The sequence below is a fragment of the Plectropomus leopardus genome, chromosome 2 (genome assembly GCF_008729295.1).
Source record: "Plectropomus leopardus isolate mb chromosome 2, YSFRI_Pleo_2.0, whole genome shotgun sequence".
In the NCBI taxonomy this organism is placed as follows: Eukaryota; Metazoa; Chordata; class Actinopteri; order Perciformes; family Serranidae; genus Plectropomus; species Plectropomus leopardus.
Genome location: NC_056464.1, coordinates 33032402 through 33053056, shown reverse-complemented (window position 1 = coordinate 33053056; position 20655 = coordinate 33032402). Strand labels below are relative to the sequence as shown.

The following is a 20655-nucleotide window of genomic DNA, read 5'->3' as shown; positions in this document are numbered from 1 at the left end:
CAGTTCCAGAAGCAGAGGAGAAAGTGTTTATGTAGGTTATTAGGAAACAGGAATATCCCCACAGTGTCCCCACAGTGAACGCTCTGCTTTGTTCTGTCTGAGTGGCTCTCCTGTTGACACCAGTGACTCCCAGCTGGACGCAGCGAGAGTCCTCAGATGCTTGAAGAGACACGACTGACCCGAGGGGCTTTCTGCTCTCTCTCTGCTGTTCTGTGATTTGTAGTTTGATCCTCATCATCAACCAGTCAACCTGCTAAAGGAAAGCCCTCTGACCAGCAGGGAAACTTCTGTGTACTCAACAAAACACCTTACCTCTGCTTTGTTTCCTTGTCTGTTTTATTTTAGGAGTTTTACAACATTTAAGTGTGATTTTTGCACATCAACTCCTAAAGAGAGCGGTCATAAATCAGCTTGTCCTTCACATGAGTTTTATCGTGTCTAATGTGGTAATTTTCCAAACACGGCCGTTTTAATGTCGGGCCATTACAGCACGTTGGGTCTCGACTTTCTGGGCTATTACAGCTTTAGTTCTGCTATCTACAAAATTGGTCCAATTTAATCGTAGGTGGTGAGCACGGACTCTGTTTCGAGTAATACGCTGACCAGTCTGCCAGTTTAGTGAAATAATGTGGAGATCCCTGAAACCTGCTGTCCGGTACATTAAATTTAGAAATGGAGAATTTAACCTTTAGCTCACAAATTAACCTCTTCTCTCTCTTCTCTCTCTCTCTCTCTCTCTCTCTCTCTCTCTCTCTCTCTCCTCTCCTCTCTCTCTCTCTCTCTCTCTCTCTCTCTCTCTCTCTCTCTCTCTCTCTCGTCCCTCTCTCCTCAGCCTCGTATGGATCAGTATTTCAATCAGATGGAGAAAATCGTCAAGGAGAGGAAGACGTCATCTCGGATACGGTTTATGCTACAGGACGTTATAGACCTGAGATTGGTGAGTGTGTGTGTGTGTGTGTGTGTGTGTGTGTGTGTGAGTGTGTGTGTGAGTGTGAGTGTGAGATGTTTGGTCCAGAGTCCCGCCTCATGTTCACACCAGCTCTGGTTGATGATGAATTTTCCCACAGAGGTTTGTTTCATTGATCTCTCTGACCTCCTGGAACATGATATCAGGTGTTCTGGTCATATTCTGCTAAATGGATCTACTGCTGCTCCTGTTATTGAATTTTAACACCTTTTCGGAGAGATTGATGGGAGAAAAACCTGTTGGAAAATACACGGTGGAACCTTTTACTGCTGATAACATATGATGAAGGACAGAAATAGCTGAAGCAGTTGAGATATGTTTGACAGCAGATGGCTCTGCATTAAAAAAAAAACAGTTTCCTGTAAAATTAATACACATTTATTGCACTACAATTTTATACATATGAACAAATATTCTGCAGGAACCAAAGGTATGTTCATTAACATATTAAAATAGTGAATTAGTGGTTTATGTTATAATGGAAGTTCCCAAACTTTTCCATCCCAAGACCCTTAAATCGCATTTGTTTATTGCAGGGACCCCCTTTTTGCAAGATGTCTTTAAAAATCCAAGAACAGTGCTACAGCAAACGAAAAAAATAAATTAATTAATAACAAATAAATAAATAAAAATAATAAACAGCTTCTGAATATATTTATTCACTTTTATGAATGCAAAATTTGTAACTAATAATAATGTCATACAAAATAAATTGCAGCTGAGCTTTTGTTGTCAGGTCTTTTACTTTTTTAAATGTGTTTTTGTGCGTTAGAACTGGATAACTTACTTCAGCAGCTCTGAGGTAGGCGCTGATCGTTACCAGTCAACACTGACAGCTTGTGACGTGCTGAATGATGTTTTGAGTGGCACATTATTTGGAAAATTGACATGGCTCATAAGATTTTGATATTTTAATAATTTTTTTAAACAATAATTTGCATAATAAGCAGAACAATAAGTTTTTATAAAGCATTTTTCTCCATCTTCCCTACATTTTTCTGAGGCCCCTTTTGCGGCTCGCTCTTTGGAAATAATTGTATCATAGTATTAAAATCAAACAGTTCAGTGTACTTAAGATGTTACAAGCTGCCATTAATTCTACCATATATGACTGTGTTGATCTCCGTATTGAAGCAGCACAGTGTGTTCTGACAAGATCCAAGTAGACTGTAAACAGAGTAAAATGTGACCACATATTAAACCAGCAGCTCTGTTTTAGTGTTGCTTTGCCAGCAGCTGAAAAACAGGAATCGTTAGACATCGTGTAGATTAATTCATACATACTGTGTGTAGGTGTAAAGCCATTTTAGGGCTGGTTTATGTGATCTTTTTCTGCAAAACAACCATAACACAAGGCGAGGCTGCCACTGTAACGTAATATATAATAAATACAGATAATCTCATACAGTTACCGACTGTCTGAACTGCACAGCCGTCTGTGCCTGTTGACATCAACCTCAGTTAGTGAGCTAGCATTTGCTGGTTTTGGACGAAACAAAAAATGCACACAGTAATTGGTCCTCTCTCTCATGACTTCACCTCTTGAGAGTTTAGTCAATCTCAAACAAACACAGCGAGCTCAGATCAGTGTGCACAGTCATTTCATTCTCCTCTCCCCTTGTGCCAGCTTTCTGCTTTAAAACAAGCTTTTCAGTTCACGTTCTAATATGTACATTTCCAGGTTGTTGACATTTTATAAATTGTGCAAAAGCAAAAATTTGAATGAATTGGATTTTTCACCCCGCACTCATCAGACACAATAATAAGGTCTGCCTTACATTTCAGTGGGCAGTGATGACACCTTGTCTGCAGGTCCTTAAAACTGCCTTAAATTATATATTTAAGTCATTAAAAAGTCTTCAATCTGAATGTGTGGGGTCTTAATCGCCGCTAACATTTTATCTTTTATCATTAATCCATGTTGAAATTCCTTTTGCGAAAATGAGTCGAGCTTATCTGCATGAAAGTCCAAATTTCTAAAGTTACAAATCTTTGAACCTACCACTGAGCCCACTTATGTCTTTTTACTATATATTAACTTGCACTTACCAGGTGTTCAAATGTGGATTGACCTAAGTCACCATTTTTACATCAAATCTTCCTCTGCACGGGACCTCGTGTATAATACTTACCTTTATAACTACCTGCAGTGCTTAAATAGGAAAATGATAGTTTGTCCTTCTGTGAAACTTAGTTTTAAATTTGATTAAAAATGTCTTTAAAAGGTCTTAAAAAGCATTAAATTTAAGTGTCCTATACCTGTAGACACCCTCGCACCTACTGTATATGTCAATGCATACACAGTCATTTATGTTACATACATGCTCACGTCCACACAGTCTGTTTGATCTGCTCTGTTTTTATCTTTACTCTGTCACAGCAGTTTGTTTTTTAGTTATTCAACCTCCATTTTAAAGGCTAAATAGTTGCACGGGGCTGAATTTTACTTACAGCTAGACCTCGTATACATTTCATCTGATTTCATTGTTCCTTCTATATGTAACAACGGGACTAACAATAGGTCTTGTAGGAAGAGAAACAAACGAGGAGCAAATGTCTTCATGTGTCTCTGCTGCACTGTGATTGTCTCCTACAGTAACTCTTACCTAACGAGCTGTTTGAATTAGTGTCACTGTCTCCGGCAAGATGCTGGAAACACAGACTCAGGCCCTGCTGTGCTGCACTGTCAAATTTAAAATTAAAATCAGCGAGGCTACTTAGGCAGTGCAGTGGATCCTCTGTGCTCGAAAACAAAGCACTTCAGCATCGTAGACTGAAAAAAATATTAATAACACATGCATGTTGAAACCAAATGGATCTGTCAGTTATGATCCTTGACTCATTTTCATTTTTTGAATTTACTGGCTTCCCATGGTCATGGAAAACCTGGAAAAGTTATTGAATTTTCATTTTTCAGTCACTTTTTCCAGACCTGGAGAAATCATTGAATTAATAAAAAAAACATTGAAAGTTTTGGAATAGTCATGGAATTGTGCTGTATATGAAACTGTTGCAGTAGTCTTTAGTGAATAACCCTCCACATTATGTAACATAGCAGCAAATACATTTTCTGTAGCTGTGGACGTAACGTTTCTCTCTTATGTGTTGATGTGGGACATTTTGTTTACCATCATGTACATTTCTTCATTTTCACCCCACGTTCCATCTCTTTCTCCATGTATGCCAGCTGGCTGCAATTATTATTAAAAAATATGTTTTAAAAAGAAAAAAAAATATCATGGGTCCTTAAAAAGTCATGGAATAGTCTTGAATTGTATCCATGACATTGTGGGACGCTTAAATTTAGGATATTCCTCTGTACTTGATGACCTCTCATATCTGAGCTGATGTATCTGCTGCAGTCACCCACCAAACGCTCTAAAGATGTTCAAGGAAAATATCCAGGCTGAAGTTTGAAATTACTCAAGAAAAAGAAAATTGAAATTACTAAATCTGATTCTACTGCATGATTCAGCTCTAAAGGTCCTGGTTCTCGTTCTTCTTACAGCACAACTGGGTGTCCAGGAGAGCCGACCAGGGCCCGAAAACCATCGAGCAGATCCACAAGGAGGCCAAGATTGAAGAGCAGGAGGAGCAGAGAAAAGTGCACCAGCAACTGCTCTCCAAGGACAGCAAGAGACGGCCAGGTCAGACCCGCAGTCCAAATCCTCTTTAAGGCTTAGAGTCACATCGGCACAGTTACAGTGACTCGGGAAGCCTGCGAGCATACACACACTTCCTGTCCCTATAGCCTGCAGAGACGCTATTGTGACCAACAGCGGACAGGAAGCCCCCCGCTCCCTCCAATCTGTCAGCTGACCTATAATATTTCATCATTAAAGGGCCAAAAACATTGCTCTTACAGCTTTTATTGTCAATTCAATGAATGAAAATACCAATATATTTCCACAGAACTCAATTCAAAGCTGTATTTTTTTTGTGTGTGTGTGTGTGTGTGTGTGTGTGTGTGTGTGTGTGTGTATATATGTATGTTTGTTTATGTGTATGTGTATGTATTTGTGTGTGTGTGTGTGTGTGTGTGTGTCTTTGGCAGATCAAAGAGATCAAAGAGATCAGAGAGATCAGCGCGTACAGAGAGAAGAGACCTGGAACACTGTGCCCATGACAAAGAACAGCAGAACCATCGACCCCACCAAGATCCCAAAGATCTCCAAGGTGAGACCTCCTGCTTCTTTCACAAGTGAACCAAGAAAATACGGATTAGGACACAAAAACGCCTCCTTTTCATCTTAGAGGCGAGTTTCCATTACAGATTTGCACAAAAATTAAGCATGGTGATGGATGCTCCAAACATTAGCAGGGTTATTTCTCTTGCAGCCTCTGCAACAGCCGTCATTATTTCTAGTCGAAGACGACGTAGGCTCGTTATGCGAGTGATAATGGAAAGGCAAGCATGTTATATGTGGGAGCGGCCACGTATGAGGGATTTCTGGGAGTTGATGGTCCACGATTTCACAGTTCAACAAGCACATAGCCATAGCATCATGTGACCTATAAAAGCCAAAAAGTGTTTCCATTGCAGTTTTGAAAAACGGCTTTTTCTAATCACCTGGAATACCACCTCATCCGAGCGTAAAAACTTTTTTTCTTGGAGGTTTGTCACACAGGATTTTACAGATTATCAAGGCAGCACGCCTCTGCCTTGTTAGCATTATTGCTAATACCTGCAAACTAATCTGTAGCCAGGATGGGAATTGATGACAATAAAAAGCTATAATAATAAAAAAAATACTAAAAATTAACAAAACAAATACAGATCAATAGAAATAAAATACAAAATATATAATATAAATAAAATAACAGCAACACATTGTGCAATTTTAAACACAAATACAATAAAGTAAGTGATTCTAATAATTTGAATGATTTGTACAAACCATTTTAATCAGATGCCTGGCTGAATGAGGCATCAGTATTATAGTGATACTAGAATGACCACTGATTAGAAACTGATCAAGGATCTATACTTGACCAAAGAGGGCCTAAAAGTCTTCTGTTGCAGCATTTTGTGTTTTCTGAGGTTCTGTGATAAAGCTGCAGGCTAAGTTGTTCACTGAGTTTGGGTTTAATGTTGTCAGGTCTGCTTTGTAATTTAGATAAATCAGTGCGGTCGTTCTTCCTGTCGTGACAAGTTTGTCTCAGAATCATGAGGTGTTTTTCCACGTCAGTCACAAGCTGCTTCACCGCAGCTTGTTGTTCTTCCAGTAGAAAGTTTCTGTACACAGCAGATAAGTGTTTACACAGCGCAGAGAGGAATCCTGTGGCTCATCTTGTGTCCTCAGACACTGTCCCTGCCCTCATCTGATGCACATTATTGTGGATTATGTTCAGTAGTACACAGTCCCCCTGCTGGATCTACCTGGTACTGCTCTGTAAAAAAATATTTTTCATTCAGACCCCCCCCCACTGGAGGCATTATGCAATATTTGGAGAAACAATCTTTTCACTAATCCTTTCTGAGAGTTGATGCTATATACTACATGTTATACACTCTATTTTATATGTTATCCCTTTAACCAGTATCCATAGGTTTTAAACCATGCCTTGTTGAGACCCTGACTATAAATAAGCTGGTGTAAAAAGATAGATGGACAGCAGATGAATCCAGTAAACAAAAAGCAAGCAAATCTGAAACACTCTGAGAAACACACAAGTATCGACACAGATGGATATGTATTATTTCTGGCAGCTCAGATTGTTAAAGTGACAATCACGTACCTGTAGGTTTAAGTCTGGGTCACATATCTTGTCTCTAATGTTGTCCTCTTTTGCCTTTTGCTGTCAGGTTTTTTTTTTCATGTGTGCTCACAGCCTGCTCTTAAATTATTCTCTTTCTGCAGCCTCAAATGGATGAGAAGATCCAGCTGGGCCCTCGGGCTCAAGTCACGTGGGTGAAGGGCAGCAGTGGAGGAGCCAAGGCCAGTGACTCAGGTAAGAAAACAAGTATTAACTGCTCTAAGACCACAGAGGGTTGAAATGTTGCATGAGCAGGAGTTTGGCAATAATGGTAGAGAGCTGAGAACACGGCGAAAAAAAGATTTTTATCAGACCAGCATAAGATCTTTTTATCTTGTATCTCAGAGGCCCAATCAGAGCAGAAAAACACCAAGGCCCTTTCTAGATGTTTTTAGATATTTAAAAAACAGATATTTTCCTCCTCCAGTTAAAAAAACGAAACCCATACGACCTTCGTTTTACTAAAAATCTCAACACAATGTCAACACTGCACCGCAAAAACTGCCACGGATGCTCGCTGGCGTTAGTTGGCAGTCTCCTCTCATTGTGATGATGGTAAAGTAAACAGGCACCTTTTTTAAAAACGACGTCTCTGCATCAGCAACAATCCCACTCTCTAAATTGTTCCACTACCTGCTGGTTCCACCGGGTCTCATCCAAATCTGTCGCCTCTGGTGGACTCAGGCACAGAAGACGCTTCTATACATCCGTGAAGTGATACAGCATCACAAAGTTTAAGTTCGAAGTAGTTGTTAGAGCCAAGCAGCGCTGACAAAATGTAAATAAACTGGTAGTCCACCGCTGTCGTTATTGTTTCTGTCAGATGCTCATTACACAAAGTAAAGCAACAACAGACATGCACGAACTGAAGAGACGACTGTTACATGTGATTAGAGTTGTTTTGAAAAATCTCTTTGTAGGTGGCCAAAACAAGGTACAAGGTAAATTTATTAGTATTTATTAGGTGAAATTAAATTTTGTCCTTGATCCTGCCACATCTTTGGAGTTAAAGGATGAGTTGACTAAAATCATCAGCTACTATGAAATTCCTTCCAGTTGTTTGGGCTTTTTGCTGCTGATGGCATCATACGGTCCCTGCAGTGCATTTTCTGAATTTCCAGCATTGTGTCCTGTCGGCTCTGAACAAGGTCTGCCCATCTGGTGCAATAAAAGCAAACAAACAGAAACTAACAAACAAAAGAGAAAGGGAAAAAAAAACAACAACAAAAAAACATGTTATGACCTTGGGGAAATAAATGATACATTGTTGCATTTAAGTTCTGCTCCGTTTTCTGTACACACGATGGAAATAACATGTCCTGTAAAAACTGATGAAGCATGTCAAGAGATGGTAAAGTTTCCATGGTCAGTATTCCTTGTAGCTCATTCCAAGCTTGCATGGTTTCAGAGGAAAGCAGATTTTCTCAGCTCAGTGGCTGGGACCATGAGGGGATTTTTTTATGATGATGTGTTGTATCTACTGGAGTAACACTTCAGTAAAGTGTAAATTTTCTGCAGTAGTAGCTCTGCATGTTCCTCCCTGTCCTGCCCTTTTTGTAATACTTTTTTTCACACTATTGGGAGGAGGCGCTCAAGCCAAAAGTCGGGATTTAAGTTACATTATAAAGAACAGTTACTTACCTGTGTCCTTTTATATCTTGTTTTGTGTGAATAACTTAATGTATTTCCGTATTGATTTAATTTTTTGCAGTTGTTTAAATCTGTACCCAGTGGGAAGGATTTGGAGTGAGGGTTGTGGGATATGTGGATGAGGGAGATTATTAGGGAATGAGTTAACAAAACTGGTTCGTTTCATGTTTATCAGAGACCAGTTTACTTTGCCATTTCAGATATGCCCTTACTCACTGTCCCAATACTGGTGTAAAATCAATGAAAAGATTTGCGAAACAAAGATTTGTTACTTTTTAGCCAATAAAGCTTTTGCAATAAATATGAACATATGGGTTTTCTCTTTAAACAGAGTAAAGTCCATTGAATCGTTTCATACACTTTACAATGATCTGATGGTTTTTGGGGGGTTTTTATGTTCAAATGAGAATAATGCTACACAGCTGCAGACATTGTGTCTCACATATTTGTAGACCTCAACTTGACAAATTTAATTTTGCAAAAAATGAAGAAAAACGAAAGACAAAGTCTCTCTTTTTTCTTTTCATCAGCACTGAATGAACGTACTTTAATCCACAATCATTTCTCTTAATTTCCTGGTGTCATGTTTCTCACACCTTTTCTATCCATAACAGAACTATCACGGACAGCTGGCCTCAATCGATACTCTGCGCTGCAGTCGACGCCTTCACCTCAAGCCTCCACCACTCCTCCACAGAACCCAGACTTTGACTCCAGGAGGACTCTGGGAAGGTAAATAACAACATCACGTGCTTCTGTTAGTTCGTCTCTCAGAAACAGAAACGTCCTGACCGACTCGTTTGTTCACTTTCCTCGCAGCAGTCGTAGCAGTGCGGGGAGAGAACGCAGCGAGAAGCCCCTGATCTCCGCCCCTCCGTCATCACGACCCGGACCGTTCATCAGGGGAGGCAGTTCGAAGGAGCTGCTGGAGAGTCAGACCCCCGAGGAGCCACGCAGAGACCGAGAGAGAGAGGGAGCCGAACCACGGAGACCGAGTGTCACCGAGGAAAAAACGGAGCCGGAGCGCAGCAGAGTCAGGGAGCCTGGTGAGACGCACAGCGCTGCACGACACTGGACACCAAGCAACATAATAATTAAATAGAAATGGTCTCCAGTGGTGTCACACTGAAGTGGTGTCTGTTGTTTTAAGCCTTATTATTTGAGCCATATTTAGCTTGGCATTTCACATTTTTAAAATTACTTTGTAGATTCATACAATATAAAATTATATTCTCATGTCTGATTGTTTAATATAATAGAAATATTGGCAGTTTTCTAAAACCAACAGCAGCTTAAAGTCTTGTTTTTGCCCTTGTTTTAACTTAAATTTTCAATTTTTAAAAAATGAATATTTCAGCTAAAAGGTAATCAAATCAGTTATTTATTAGTGAAAGCTGTATATAGTGTGTATAGATTTTATATGTTTTTTTATTTTTATTTTATCCAATCTTTATTTGTGTGTTTGTCCGTTTTGTTTTTTTTTTTTTTAATTCTAGACAGTGAATATATATTTTATTCCTAAAATCAGAATAGAGTAAGTTGGTGCTTATGTGGTTTTCTTATTAGAGAAGTTCAGACATAGATCTGTTGTTTTTTACATCCACAGTGAAACCTGAGCCAGCGGTCCCGACCCCGGACCGACCGGCTCTGTCTGAGGAAGAGATAGAGAGGAAGTCCAAGTCCATCATCGACGAGTTCCTGCACATAAACGACTACAAGGTACACAAAAATAGATGCCTGTTTAAGGGTTAAGTGTTTTTAAGCAAAAATGTTTGAATGCATGTCAACAAGCGGTTGCTCAGAGGGATGTTATTGATAAATCAGTGATTAACTCATGATGATTATTGTATTCCTCTTCACGTAATTTATGATTTAAATGCTTTATTTGCTTTGTGCCATTTTTTTAAGTATTGCATCAACTATTTGTATTTGTTTTGTATAAATGCATTTAATGAAGATTTGTGTGTTTTTCTTTAACCCTTTGAAACTTGAGCAAGTTGGCTTGATTTATTTTAAAAACATGGGAAGAAGTCAACGAGCAAAGACAGAAAAATTTAACAAGAAATTAGTAAAATGTACTAGAAAATTACCCGAAAATCAATTTAAAGAAAAAAAGAAAGTAAAAAACAAGCAAGGCAAATAGGCCTTGGAAAAAAGTGCTTTAAAAAAATTCTGTAACTCAAATTTATGTATGTAATAATAATTATTATTATGACCCCCCCCCCCCAAGAAATTTTACCCTAGTTTATATAACTTTCTAAATTGAGTAATTTCTTGCAGCTCTTGGGGACATTTCTTGCAAGCTGATTGTTTCCTTTTCCCTCATGTTTCTGAAAGAATTGACACAAATTTTCTAAAGTTCAAAGGTTTTAATACTTAGAAAAGGAAAGGCATCTAAAGTAAAGCACAAGAAAAGTGACGTCAACCCAGGTTTCAAGGGGTTAATTCCAACATTGATTATATCAGAACAACAACTTTAATTTTTCTGCTTTATCGCTGGGCATGAAACAATGACTAAAAAAACTCAAATGCATGCAGTGTTTAATGTTTTCCTCTTTCTTCTGTCATCAGCTTCACTCAGTCTTGATCTCGTGTCTCTGCTTTCTGCAGGAGGCCGTTCAGTGTGTGGACGAGCTCGATTTGGGCTCTCAGCTGCACATCTTTGTGCGTGTCGGGGTGGAGTCGACCCTGGAGCGCAGTCAGATAACACGGGACCACATGGGCCAGCTTTTCTTCCAGCTGGTGCAGCAGGGAATCCTGCCCAGACCCCAGTTCTACAAAGGGTCAGTTCACCCACTTTTTAAAGCACAACTTGTACACAGTAACTACACTGTTATTCTTATTGTTCCTGTAAGGTGAAAACTATACACATTAAATACCGTAAAACTTGAATTAATAGAACATGCTGTTTTTTGCTTAACCCTTGGGATGTTTTAACCTTCTGTATACACCACTTGTCCTAAGGTAACCTGCCTTCACTAAACCCCTAAAATAAAGCAGCTTGATTGAATTTTAAACCCCAAATCTATTTTGCAGAAAGAAACAACCTGTCATTCATCACAGACTTTGTGATTATCAAAGTTTAATCACAGAATCCACTCGTTTTTATTACAACACACCCAAGTAGAGGTTTATTATTACTTTTTTTTCATCGCTAAAGGTGTAAACATGATGATATAGCCAGATATATCACTTGTGCAGCCTAATAAAGTAGAAGAAATGTGCAAAAAGTAGTTTGCACATTTCAAAAAGTAGCAACAACAGTCTTTAGTAACATAGTATATTATTCTGTACAATGAGGACAGTATGCAAGTTTGTCAGCATGGACTTTGCAGATTTATTTCTGTGTGTGTGTGTGTGTGTGTGTGTGTTTGTTCATAACTGCTGCATCAAAAAATGACCCCTAAGACAAGCTGTTTACCCTGTTGGTGTACAGCTTTCGTGGAAATATGAACAAAAGCAGTGTTTCACTGTTTCTCATGTTTGGGTCATTCTAGGAAAAGTCATCGAATTTCAAGTTGAAAAAACATCATTTAGGTTTTTTTTAAACCTGTTAAACATAGTGGCGGTTCATTTTTAACCCTAAGACGACGTAAAGGTTAAACGTATATTTGTGATAGGCGTCTATATGGGACAAGCTTTTAATTCCTTTAGCATGAAACTGCTGCTCAGCAAAGATGGAAAATACAATCAGATTTTTTAATTAAACCTCTTTTTTGTGTCTTTCTTGTTTACTCTGCCGGTCTTCTTTGGTGCTCGTGGTTTCAGTAAAATGAACTGAATGACTGAATCATGGAGTCTCACCGAGCTAACACTGCGTGTAGCATGTCCATATTGAGAAAAGTTTAAACATTTACATGTGTATGCGTGTTATCGAAGCAGCTGCTAACATTATCTCCAGTGGGTTGCTAACAACCCGGTTTTTTACATTCAAATAACTTCTGTGAAAGTGAACTGCGTGTTAACTGGGCCTCTAACTGACGGGCCTTAATTTGTCAAAATGCGTAGCCACACTGGGCGTCTAATCTTTATATTTGGAGTTTTACAGTATTTTTACGAAGTATCATAAGCCCCACTCTGTGTTTTTGTCTTCTCAGGTTTTCAGACACGCTGGAGCAGGCGGACGACATGGCCATCGACATTCCCCACATCTGGCTGTACCTGGCCGAGCTGCTCAGCCCCGCGCTGAGGGAGGGGGGCTTCTCTATGAGAGAGCTCTTTAGGTACGGAGGCGGGTTTGTAGCTCAGATTTTGACTTGGCTTTGGTTACCTCCACAATACTTTTTTTTAGCAAAACACATGGGACACATTTTTTCTAGTTTATGTTCCTCTTTCCTTTACTCATTTCTAATTTTAAGATTGAACAGGCGCTAATGACAGAGGAAATCGTCTCATTGTGTTATTTAACGTCTCCATGCTTCTGTGTGAAGGAAAACAGTTGGTCGACTCACATTTTATTTCTGTCGTCTCTTGTTTGTTCACAGTGAATTAAGCAAACCTTTGCTTCCTGTTGGAAGAGCTGGGATCTTAATTTCCGAAATACTGCACATACTATGCAAACAAATGGTAAGCAACACTTTGAACATCAATGGTGTGATTATGTTACCTTCTCTCATTATAAAAGCGGTGGAGAATAATCAATAGCTCTGTTGTAGTCAGGGGTGCACACAGTTAAAAACGGATACAGGGTTAATTATATTGGTGACATTTTGTTCAAACGGCTTTTGTGTGTGAAAGCCGAACGAGAAGACAAAAAAAATCACTTTAATATGTGCTCTGCAGCGGATTTGCTTGTTTATTTACCACATTAATCAAATCACAGACCTGATTGTGTTGCCCTTTTCATTTGAAGCAGATTTTTGCTCATTAAAATCTTTTTCCCTGGAAACCAGACAGATAAAATGAGATATTTCAGAGAGGAGAGGTGTGATGTTGTCTGGTCTCGTCTCCGCAGAGCCATAGGACTGTGGGTTCTTTGTGGAGGGAATCTGGCCTCAGCTGGACTGACCTCCTGTCAGAGGGGGAGGACGTCCAGGCGTTCGTCTCACAACAGGTTAGTGATAAAAGCTTCTACTCAAATCATAAATATCAATATTATAGGAAAATTCAGTCACCAAACATCAGCTTTTATGATACTAATTTAACAAAAGGAGTAGAGCTGAGCAACAAGTCGATTTTATCACGTGATTCATATTTATGGAATATGAGTGATTCAAACAGTTCATGTGCCTCCATTACAAACAGCAGCGGCCATCACATTTGTTAAAGCAGAAATATGTCTACGTATATCAGTTTACGTAAAAAAAATTAATTAATTTTAAAAAATGGATTTGGTGGGGGAAAATTTGAGATTTTGTTTTTAGGCTGCGTCGCCCGGCCCTGACAGTAAGTTTAAAAAGAGGACATTACAACGCCACTTCCTCCTCCGTTGTTCTTCCTCCTCCTCCTTTTTCCATTTCATCACCTTTCCCTTGTTTCTCACTGTCTCATCATGTCCATGTCCTCACAGAAACTCCAGTTCCTTCTGTCGGACGGCTCCAGTCCTGAGGCGAATCTGTCCAAAAAGATTTTGTCTCCTGAGGAGCTGAGCCAGCAGCTGGAAAGACTCCTCCTGGAGGACATGGCCAGCGACGAGCAGATCTTTGACTGGGTAGAGGTACGAGAAGTGACACGCGTGCCCACATTTCTCACCGAAAAAAACAACAACATGAAAATCCGCAAGCTGAAAACTCAGAGGGCCGTCTGCTTCTTTTGTGACACAACTCAGTTTCATACCAGCCTGCAACGAGCAGGAAAACCATGTGAAAGTGACAAATTGTGCGTTTCGTCCCTGTCCTCTGTGCTCCATTTCTCAGGCAAACCTGGATGAATCTCAGATGAGCTCGTCTCCTTTCCTGAGGGCTTTGATGACAGCTGTGTGTAAGGCAGCAGTGAAAGGTAAGCACGCCGCCACCTGCAGGAGAAACTCGGCCGCTCTGCCGAAATCTCACGGCTGATTGCAGTATTTACTCTCGGCCAAACTCCGAGCGGAGCGGCTCGGCGTTCACTCATTCTGCCTCCTGCTCTGCCAAACAGATGATAACACCAACTGTCGAGTGGACACGGCCATCATCCAGAGGAGATTGCCTGTATTACTCAAGTACCTTAACTCAGACACTGAGCGACAGCTGCAAGCACTTTATGCACTTCAGGCGCTGATCGTCACCCTCGATCAGCCTCCGAGTAAGTGCTGCATCTTTGTTTGATTAGGAGGAGAAAACCAAGAGATCTTCTTTTCCTCATTTCTTATCAGAGAACATTAAACTGTGTGAAAAAGAAATCCCTAAATTGTGTTTACACCAATTTTCTAAGCAGTGTTGTTTATAGAGAATATAATCTCACCACGAGGTCCGTTTAGTAGCTGGTTGCCAGGCGAGTTCGCCCAGTTGTCATGGAATTTTTGACGCCTTGAATTTGCTTTTTGAGTATTTGAGTATTTCTGGACTTCACATCCATGTTAATGTTCAGATTGAATTAATTGTTAACAGTACTTTCAGGGTTCCCGCGGTCATGAAGAATCCTGGAAATCACATTTTCCAGGCTTGGAAATGTCATGGAATTAAAAAAAACATTGACAGTTTTAGAAAAGTTTCGGAATGTTGTTGCGTAATGAAATGGTAATGTAATGTTATTTTTCTATCGATTTGATTTTCTGTAGCTGTCGACATAACGTAGCTCTAGAATGAGTCCATGTGTGACGTTTTGTTTACCGACATGTACATTTCTTAATTTTTCTGTATTTAATCTCTCCATTCATGTATGAACGGGTTCCTGCGGATCCTTGAAAAGCCTTAAAAGGCGTTGAATTCATTAATCTAAAAATAAGGCCGTAATTGGTATTAATTGACTTAAATTTTTCAAAAGTCTTTTCAAAATGCGCAGACATAGGAAGTTGGATTTTATGAATTGCTTTTTTTTTCTGATGTTTCGTAGTGAAATCTCAACATATTTGGTAACATCTATTTTTTTCGGTAAATAATTTGATAAATCCCTCTTTTTAAACTCCAACCAGTGGAATCTCACATACAGAGTGAAAAAAACAAAATCGCCAAGAAAACCAACCAGAAACGATATTTTCTTACTTCTGTTGGTAAAACAAATCCATACTTTCATGATAACGAAACATGTTTTTTGTCTTTCATGTGTTTCACTCTAAAAAGGGTTGTTTTTGGTTTTTTTGACATAAAGTTTAAAGTTTTCACAAAAAAAGTCGCGTTTTATGTTACAATATTCATTTGGGCAAAATAAAATTGTCCTTCAATTTTGTTCATTAGAAAATTGGTCTTAAACTTAATTCTCATTGTCATTTAAAAAAAGGGGGATGTCTCCGCTGGAACTGTTGAATGAACTTTATCAGAGGTGTTCGGGGCGTTGTCGCTGCAGCAGGACAGAGAGTCTTTTAAAAAAGCCTTTTTTCACTTCACGACTCCTCGTCAGAGTCAAAACGATGACTGACTTTGTGTCTTTGTCCTCCAGACCTTCTCCGGATGTTCTTTGACTGTCTGTACGACGAAGACGTCATCTCGGAGGACGCTTTCTACAAGTGGGAGACGAGCAAAGACCCTGCGGAGCAGCAGGGTAAGGGTGTGGCCCTCAAGTCTGTCACGGCCTTCTTCACCTGGCTGCGGGAGGCGGAGGAGGAGTCGGAAGACAATTGACGAGGGAGACACCCGGGGGACACGTCGTAGTAGAACTGCATCCTTACGGCAGAACAAACAAACATTCAAAATGGGTGTGTGGGCAGGACGACATGTTTTACGGCTGGAATTTTTTTCTGCGGTACGGTTCTGAAACATGCCGCCATTTTGAGTTTGGATTCCAACGGCGGAAGCACTAAATACCTGTATTATACATAGAAAATATTTTTGTTTTAAATTTTAACTTACTTTTGTTTTGTTACTTTTTAAGAAGAGACTTAAAAGATACATAGGTTCTGGACTCTTTAATTTATTATTTTTTTAAGGACTGCAAATATGAAAGTTATTTAACATTTGCAGATGCTCACAAATGAGAACATGACAACAGAAATAACAATATAATTAATTATAATAACAAAATAATAATTGTGAAATAAATAGCCTCCCTGGATTCCACACTGTTTGGTTTAAAACAGGGTAAAACAAATTTATTTTGGGATGAAGGGGAAGCAGAGATAAAAAGGAGTGAATGCACAGAAACTATTAACGTTGTCCGTGTATGACGTTTTGAGGTCAAAGGTTATGTCCTAATAACCAGGAAGTGTTTCCCTCGGCCTCGGCTTGCTCTACGTTGATATGTACATACGCCTCACGAGAGGCAGAGGTATGCAGTCAAGAAGCGATGCAAGTCAGTCCACAGGACTGACAAAACAAACGCAGACGAACAAAAACGGAAACATTCAAATGAAACGAGCAAAAAAATGCAACATTAAAAAGCAAATGGCCAGGGTCGCTGAACATGAGATGCTTGTAATACTTCAGACCTACAGAGCAGATTAAAGCTTGTAAATACATTAAAGACAAAAAAGGTATTTAAAAATGCTGATTGTCATGATCTGTTCTTTGGATGGTCGGTGTTTGGAGATGTGGGTCGGCAGATTTTTTTTTTCTTCCAGTGACTCAACTACGTCGTAGTGTATGAGTGTGTGTGAAAGTGTGTGTGTGTGTGTGTGTGTGTGTGTGTGTGTGTGTTGCATGATGAGCTGCGTGTTGCGGCGGCCTGCAGGAGCAGCTGGACTCACTGTGTTGCTCTGCTGAGCCATTAAAGCATCGACAACCTCGTGATTTAACACACACTTTGTGCCTTGGCTTTGACGTTGTCGCAGCAGTTAATTTGGCGATTTTTATATTTAAGTGTCTCCGTGCTCGCTTGTTTATCACATGGGGTTCCCAAGGTCATGGAAAATTTGGCAAAGTCATGGAATTCCACAGACTTTTTTTCCCAGGCCAGGAAATGTCATGAATGAGTGAAATCCCTGCATGTTTTGTTTTTTTTGGGGAGGGGAGTCGCAGATTTTTGCCAATTCCAATTAAATTGATTGTTACAGTAAATTGAACACACGGGGTCAAAGTCAAATTTAAGGACTTTGAGGTACTTTTTCAAGCACTCATTTTTATTTTTAAGGATGAAATTGTTCGACCATCCAAACGTGCTACCGGGGCATGAAATCAACTTATTTATCAGCTTGTTATTATTATTTAGAAATGTGACAAAGGACAAAAAAGCAGTGAAATATACAGAGCATCGTGCTAATGACTGACACCGCTCCGGTGAGGGTGTTCTGCAGGCAAGCGCAAAAAATCCTGCCGCTGACTATTTTGTGGTGTTTTCCAACCTATTTGCGCTCTGAGCTCATACCACGCACACAGCAGTGTTTCAATCAATAATAATTTCAATCCCAGCTGTTCTTTGCTTCCTAGTTTAGGACATTTGTCTAATATGTGTCGTAAAATAATTTATCTCTCTGTTTTTTCAGTTATATTTAAGTATTTTTTTAAAGACCATGTTAAAAAATGTTTGATTTTCAAGGTATTCCAGTATTTTTATTTTCAAATGTCTAATTTAAGTGCCTCAAGCACTTTATGTGAACCCTCAATATGACCTCAAATTTGTTTTCTTTATCCGCTGAGGTAACGTAATCCCGATATGATGCATTATGTTTTGTTTCATGCTTGTTTCATCTTTTTTCTCTCGCTAGCTGGAAGAGATTTTGAATTTGATGTGTTTGAATAACGTCAGACAAGTGGGGGGAAAAACAAAACAAAAATATGTGGTTGACATGAAGGGTCATGAATCCCAACATTTCCAAACCTGTTTCACACGACTACTTTCAAAGTGTGTCCCATTTTTGAGATTGAGTAATTGACTCGGGGAGCTCACAGTGTTCAACAGTCACTCAGAGCACCAGTGCGCACTTTACAGAGAATGAAAGTTTGAACGTAAAAAGTCATTTTCATGTCGACTGTCACTCCCCCGGTCTGTAAGCTCTTCTGCTGCGTGTCCGCAGACCTCCGACATGAACAGAATTAACCGTTCTCTTTGTGTTCTACATTTGAAATGGACATGGGAATTGAAATTTTTATAGTAAGTCCTTAAAAAGTCATGAAAAAAGTGTTTGAAATTTGGTCCGCGGTACCAAATTTGGCTTCCCTAACCAGTCTGATGCATTATCTTGTCTGAACAGAAGTTCACTTGTTTTTGGATCACCCAAAACGGACTTAAGGCATTAAAAAAGGAGACGTGAGCAAACAGTTTATCAATAGATAACTGACAGCTTCTTAGTCGTGAAGATTTGCTGCATTGCTGTTGTACAACAGTCTTGTCTTTGGGGTTTCGACTGTTTGGACAACATAAGCAATTTAAGTAATTCAAATAAGGAAATTGTGACTGCCATTTATCACAGTTTTCACACACTATTAGACCGTAATATGTTAGTGTACGAATTGTTAGTGAGGCAGCCCATGGTGACACAGTCCAAATTTAAACATGGTGATACTTAAGGATTAAGAGTCTTGGAAAGGTGATTATTATCTGTGTATCTTCATAGTTTACTTTATCACTCCACAAACCTGAAGTATGTTTCCAATGTTTTTGTCTATATTTTACACTTAATGTGTATCAAATACTTTTCTGAACAAGAAAAAATGTGAAAAAAAGCACTAGACAACTACAGCTCCCACTACAGCTTTTCAAAGCATTATCATAGCTGTAGTTTTTTTTAAATGTATGTCATACTGCTGGATTAATTTTGGTTAACTTAAATGTGTGCTTAGATTTTTTTTTGAGCTGTAAAGTGGAGGATATCAACTTAACATATAGACATACAAGCTATGTCATCTTTAAATCATCTTAAAAAAAACAACAACAAAAAACACACCATCAAATATGTTTTTGGCATTATCTGTCCATACTGTAAGTGAATGTACTAAAATTCAAAGGTTGCAAAATTTGTTAGCATTACACGACTACAGCTCCCATAAGCCTTTGCTTCAGACACCTTGTCAAATCATTATGAGAGCTGTTGTATTTGCATGCCGATATACATTAATTTTCTCGAAATGTACAGTTGGATCAGATAGTGTTTACCTGTAAGGTAGAGGGTATTAAGTTAAATTACAATATGGACATAAAGACCCAGCCTGTTTGAGCTTTTCAGAAAGAATGTTGAAAGAAAAAAAAATACCGTTTGTTTTCTAACTGGCCTAAAATTTAAACCACGCATAAAGCAGCGCATAAAGTATTGGATAAGTGGTCATTTTCTGCTTATTTTCATTTAGTTTTTACGTTATTACCACCAGCTGTATTATGTTTCTGTTTTCTGTCTATATTTGAATCAAATACTGTACCTAATAAGAAAAGTTGCTAACTTTATTCTTTTTAGACTACAGCTCCCATGAGTCTTTGCCACAGACATTTTCCCGCTGTATTTTTTTGAACGCTAATATGGTAATAATTGATTTATCTAGATTAAATTAGCTATTCACTCAGATTGTTTTAACATGTATCATAAAGGATATTGAGTCAACTCATAATATGGACCTAAAAAGCTCAGTATCATCAGCTTTTTATAAAAAAAAAAGAACATTGAAAGAAAAAAAACTTTGGTTTGCTAGCTAGTCTAAAATGTAAACCGCACATAGGCTAATGATAAAGCAAGGGTGTGAATAGAGCACAGTAAATAATTATTTTGTGTGTGTTTTCATGGGGGATTTACTTAATCACTTCTAGCTGAGGTATGATTGTTATTTCCTATAATTTAGGCTTTATGTGTATCTTATAGCTGAGTAAGAAAAGTCGCTAACTTTGTTAGCATTAGACATTCCCATGAGTTGTTGCCACAAAAACCTTCTCAAAACGATATCAAAGCTGTTTCTGAATGCTTAAATCGTAATAGTGGAAACTTCATTTGAGTTTTTTGTAGTTGTTTTTTTTAGAAAGAACACTGAGCGCTGAAATAAATGAATAAATAAATTATTAATTAGTTTTATTAGCTTTGCTGGCTAATGCTACTTAACGGCGATAATTCTAATTGACAATTTATTTTAGCACATATTTTCTGGCTAAACGTCACTTTAAGGGTGCTTAAATGCTACAGACTATAATAAAAATGTTTAAAACATACACTGTATAATACTATAGTACTTTATACGCTCACAATGTTAGTTTGTTTTGTTTTGTTTTGTTTTGTTTCAACGGTCGGTGCGTACGGCCGTGACGTGCAGTGTGTGACGCCGCGACGTCACCAACGGACCGAACGGGGCGGG

At 38.8% G+C, this 20655-nt stretch overlaps 1 protein-coding gene across 9 annotated transcripts in view; it reads left to right on the top strand.

The window, feature by feature from the left end:
- Positions 1 to 16930, top strand: part of eif4g3a (eukaryotic translation initiation factor 4 gamma, 3a) — a 79158-nt gene extending 62228 nt beyond the window's left edge. For 6 of the 9 annotated variants that reach the window (XM_042509292.1, XM_042509276.1, XM_042509268.1 and 3 more), the window contains 15 exons: positions 833 to 937; positions 4476 to 4614; positions 5022 to 5143; positions 6829 to 6919; positions 8989 to 9106; positions 9194 to 9420; positions 9981 to 10093; positions 10985 to 11157; positions 12472 to 12597; positions 12859 to 12940; positions 13329 to 13427; positions 13884 to 14030; positions 14230 to 14311; positions 14450 to 14596; positions 15890 to 16930. In XM_042509292.1, coding sequence (XP_042365226.1) covers positions 833 to 937; positions 4476 to 4614; positions 5022 to 5143; positions 6829 to 6919; positions 8989 to 9106; positions 9194 to 9420; positions 9981 to 10093; positions 10985 to 11157; positions 12472 to 12597; positions 12859 to 12940; positions 13329 to 13427; positions 13884 to 14030; positions 14230 to 14311; positions 14450 to 14596; positions 15890 to 16071 — 1953 coding nt within the window. In that variant the 3' untranslated portion in view covers positions 16072 to 16930. Of the gene's footprint in view, positions 1 to 832; positions 938 to 4475; positions 4615 to 5021; positions 5144 to 6828; positions 6920 to 8988; positions 9107 to 9193; positions 9421 to 9980; positions 10094 to 10984; positions 11158 to 12471; positions 12598 to 12858; positions 12941 to 13266; positions 13428 to 13883; positions 14031 to 14229; positions 14312 to 14449; positions 14597 to 15889 lie in introns of those variants that run through there. The other 3 variants (XM_042509306.1, XM_042509251.1, XR_006106939.1) reach the window with 2 other exon arrangements.
- The last annotated feature ends 3725 nt before the right edge of the window (positions 16931 to 20655 follow it).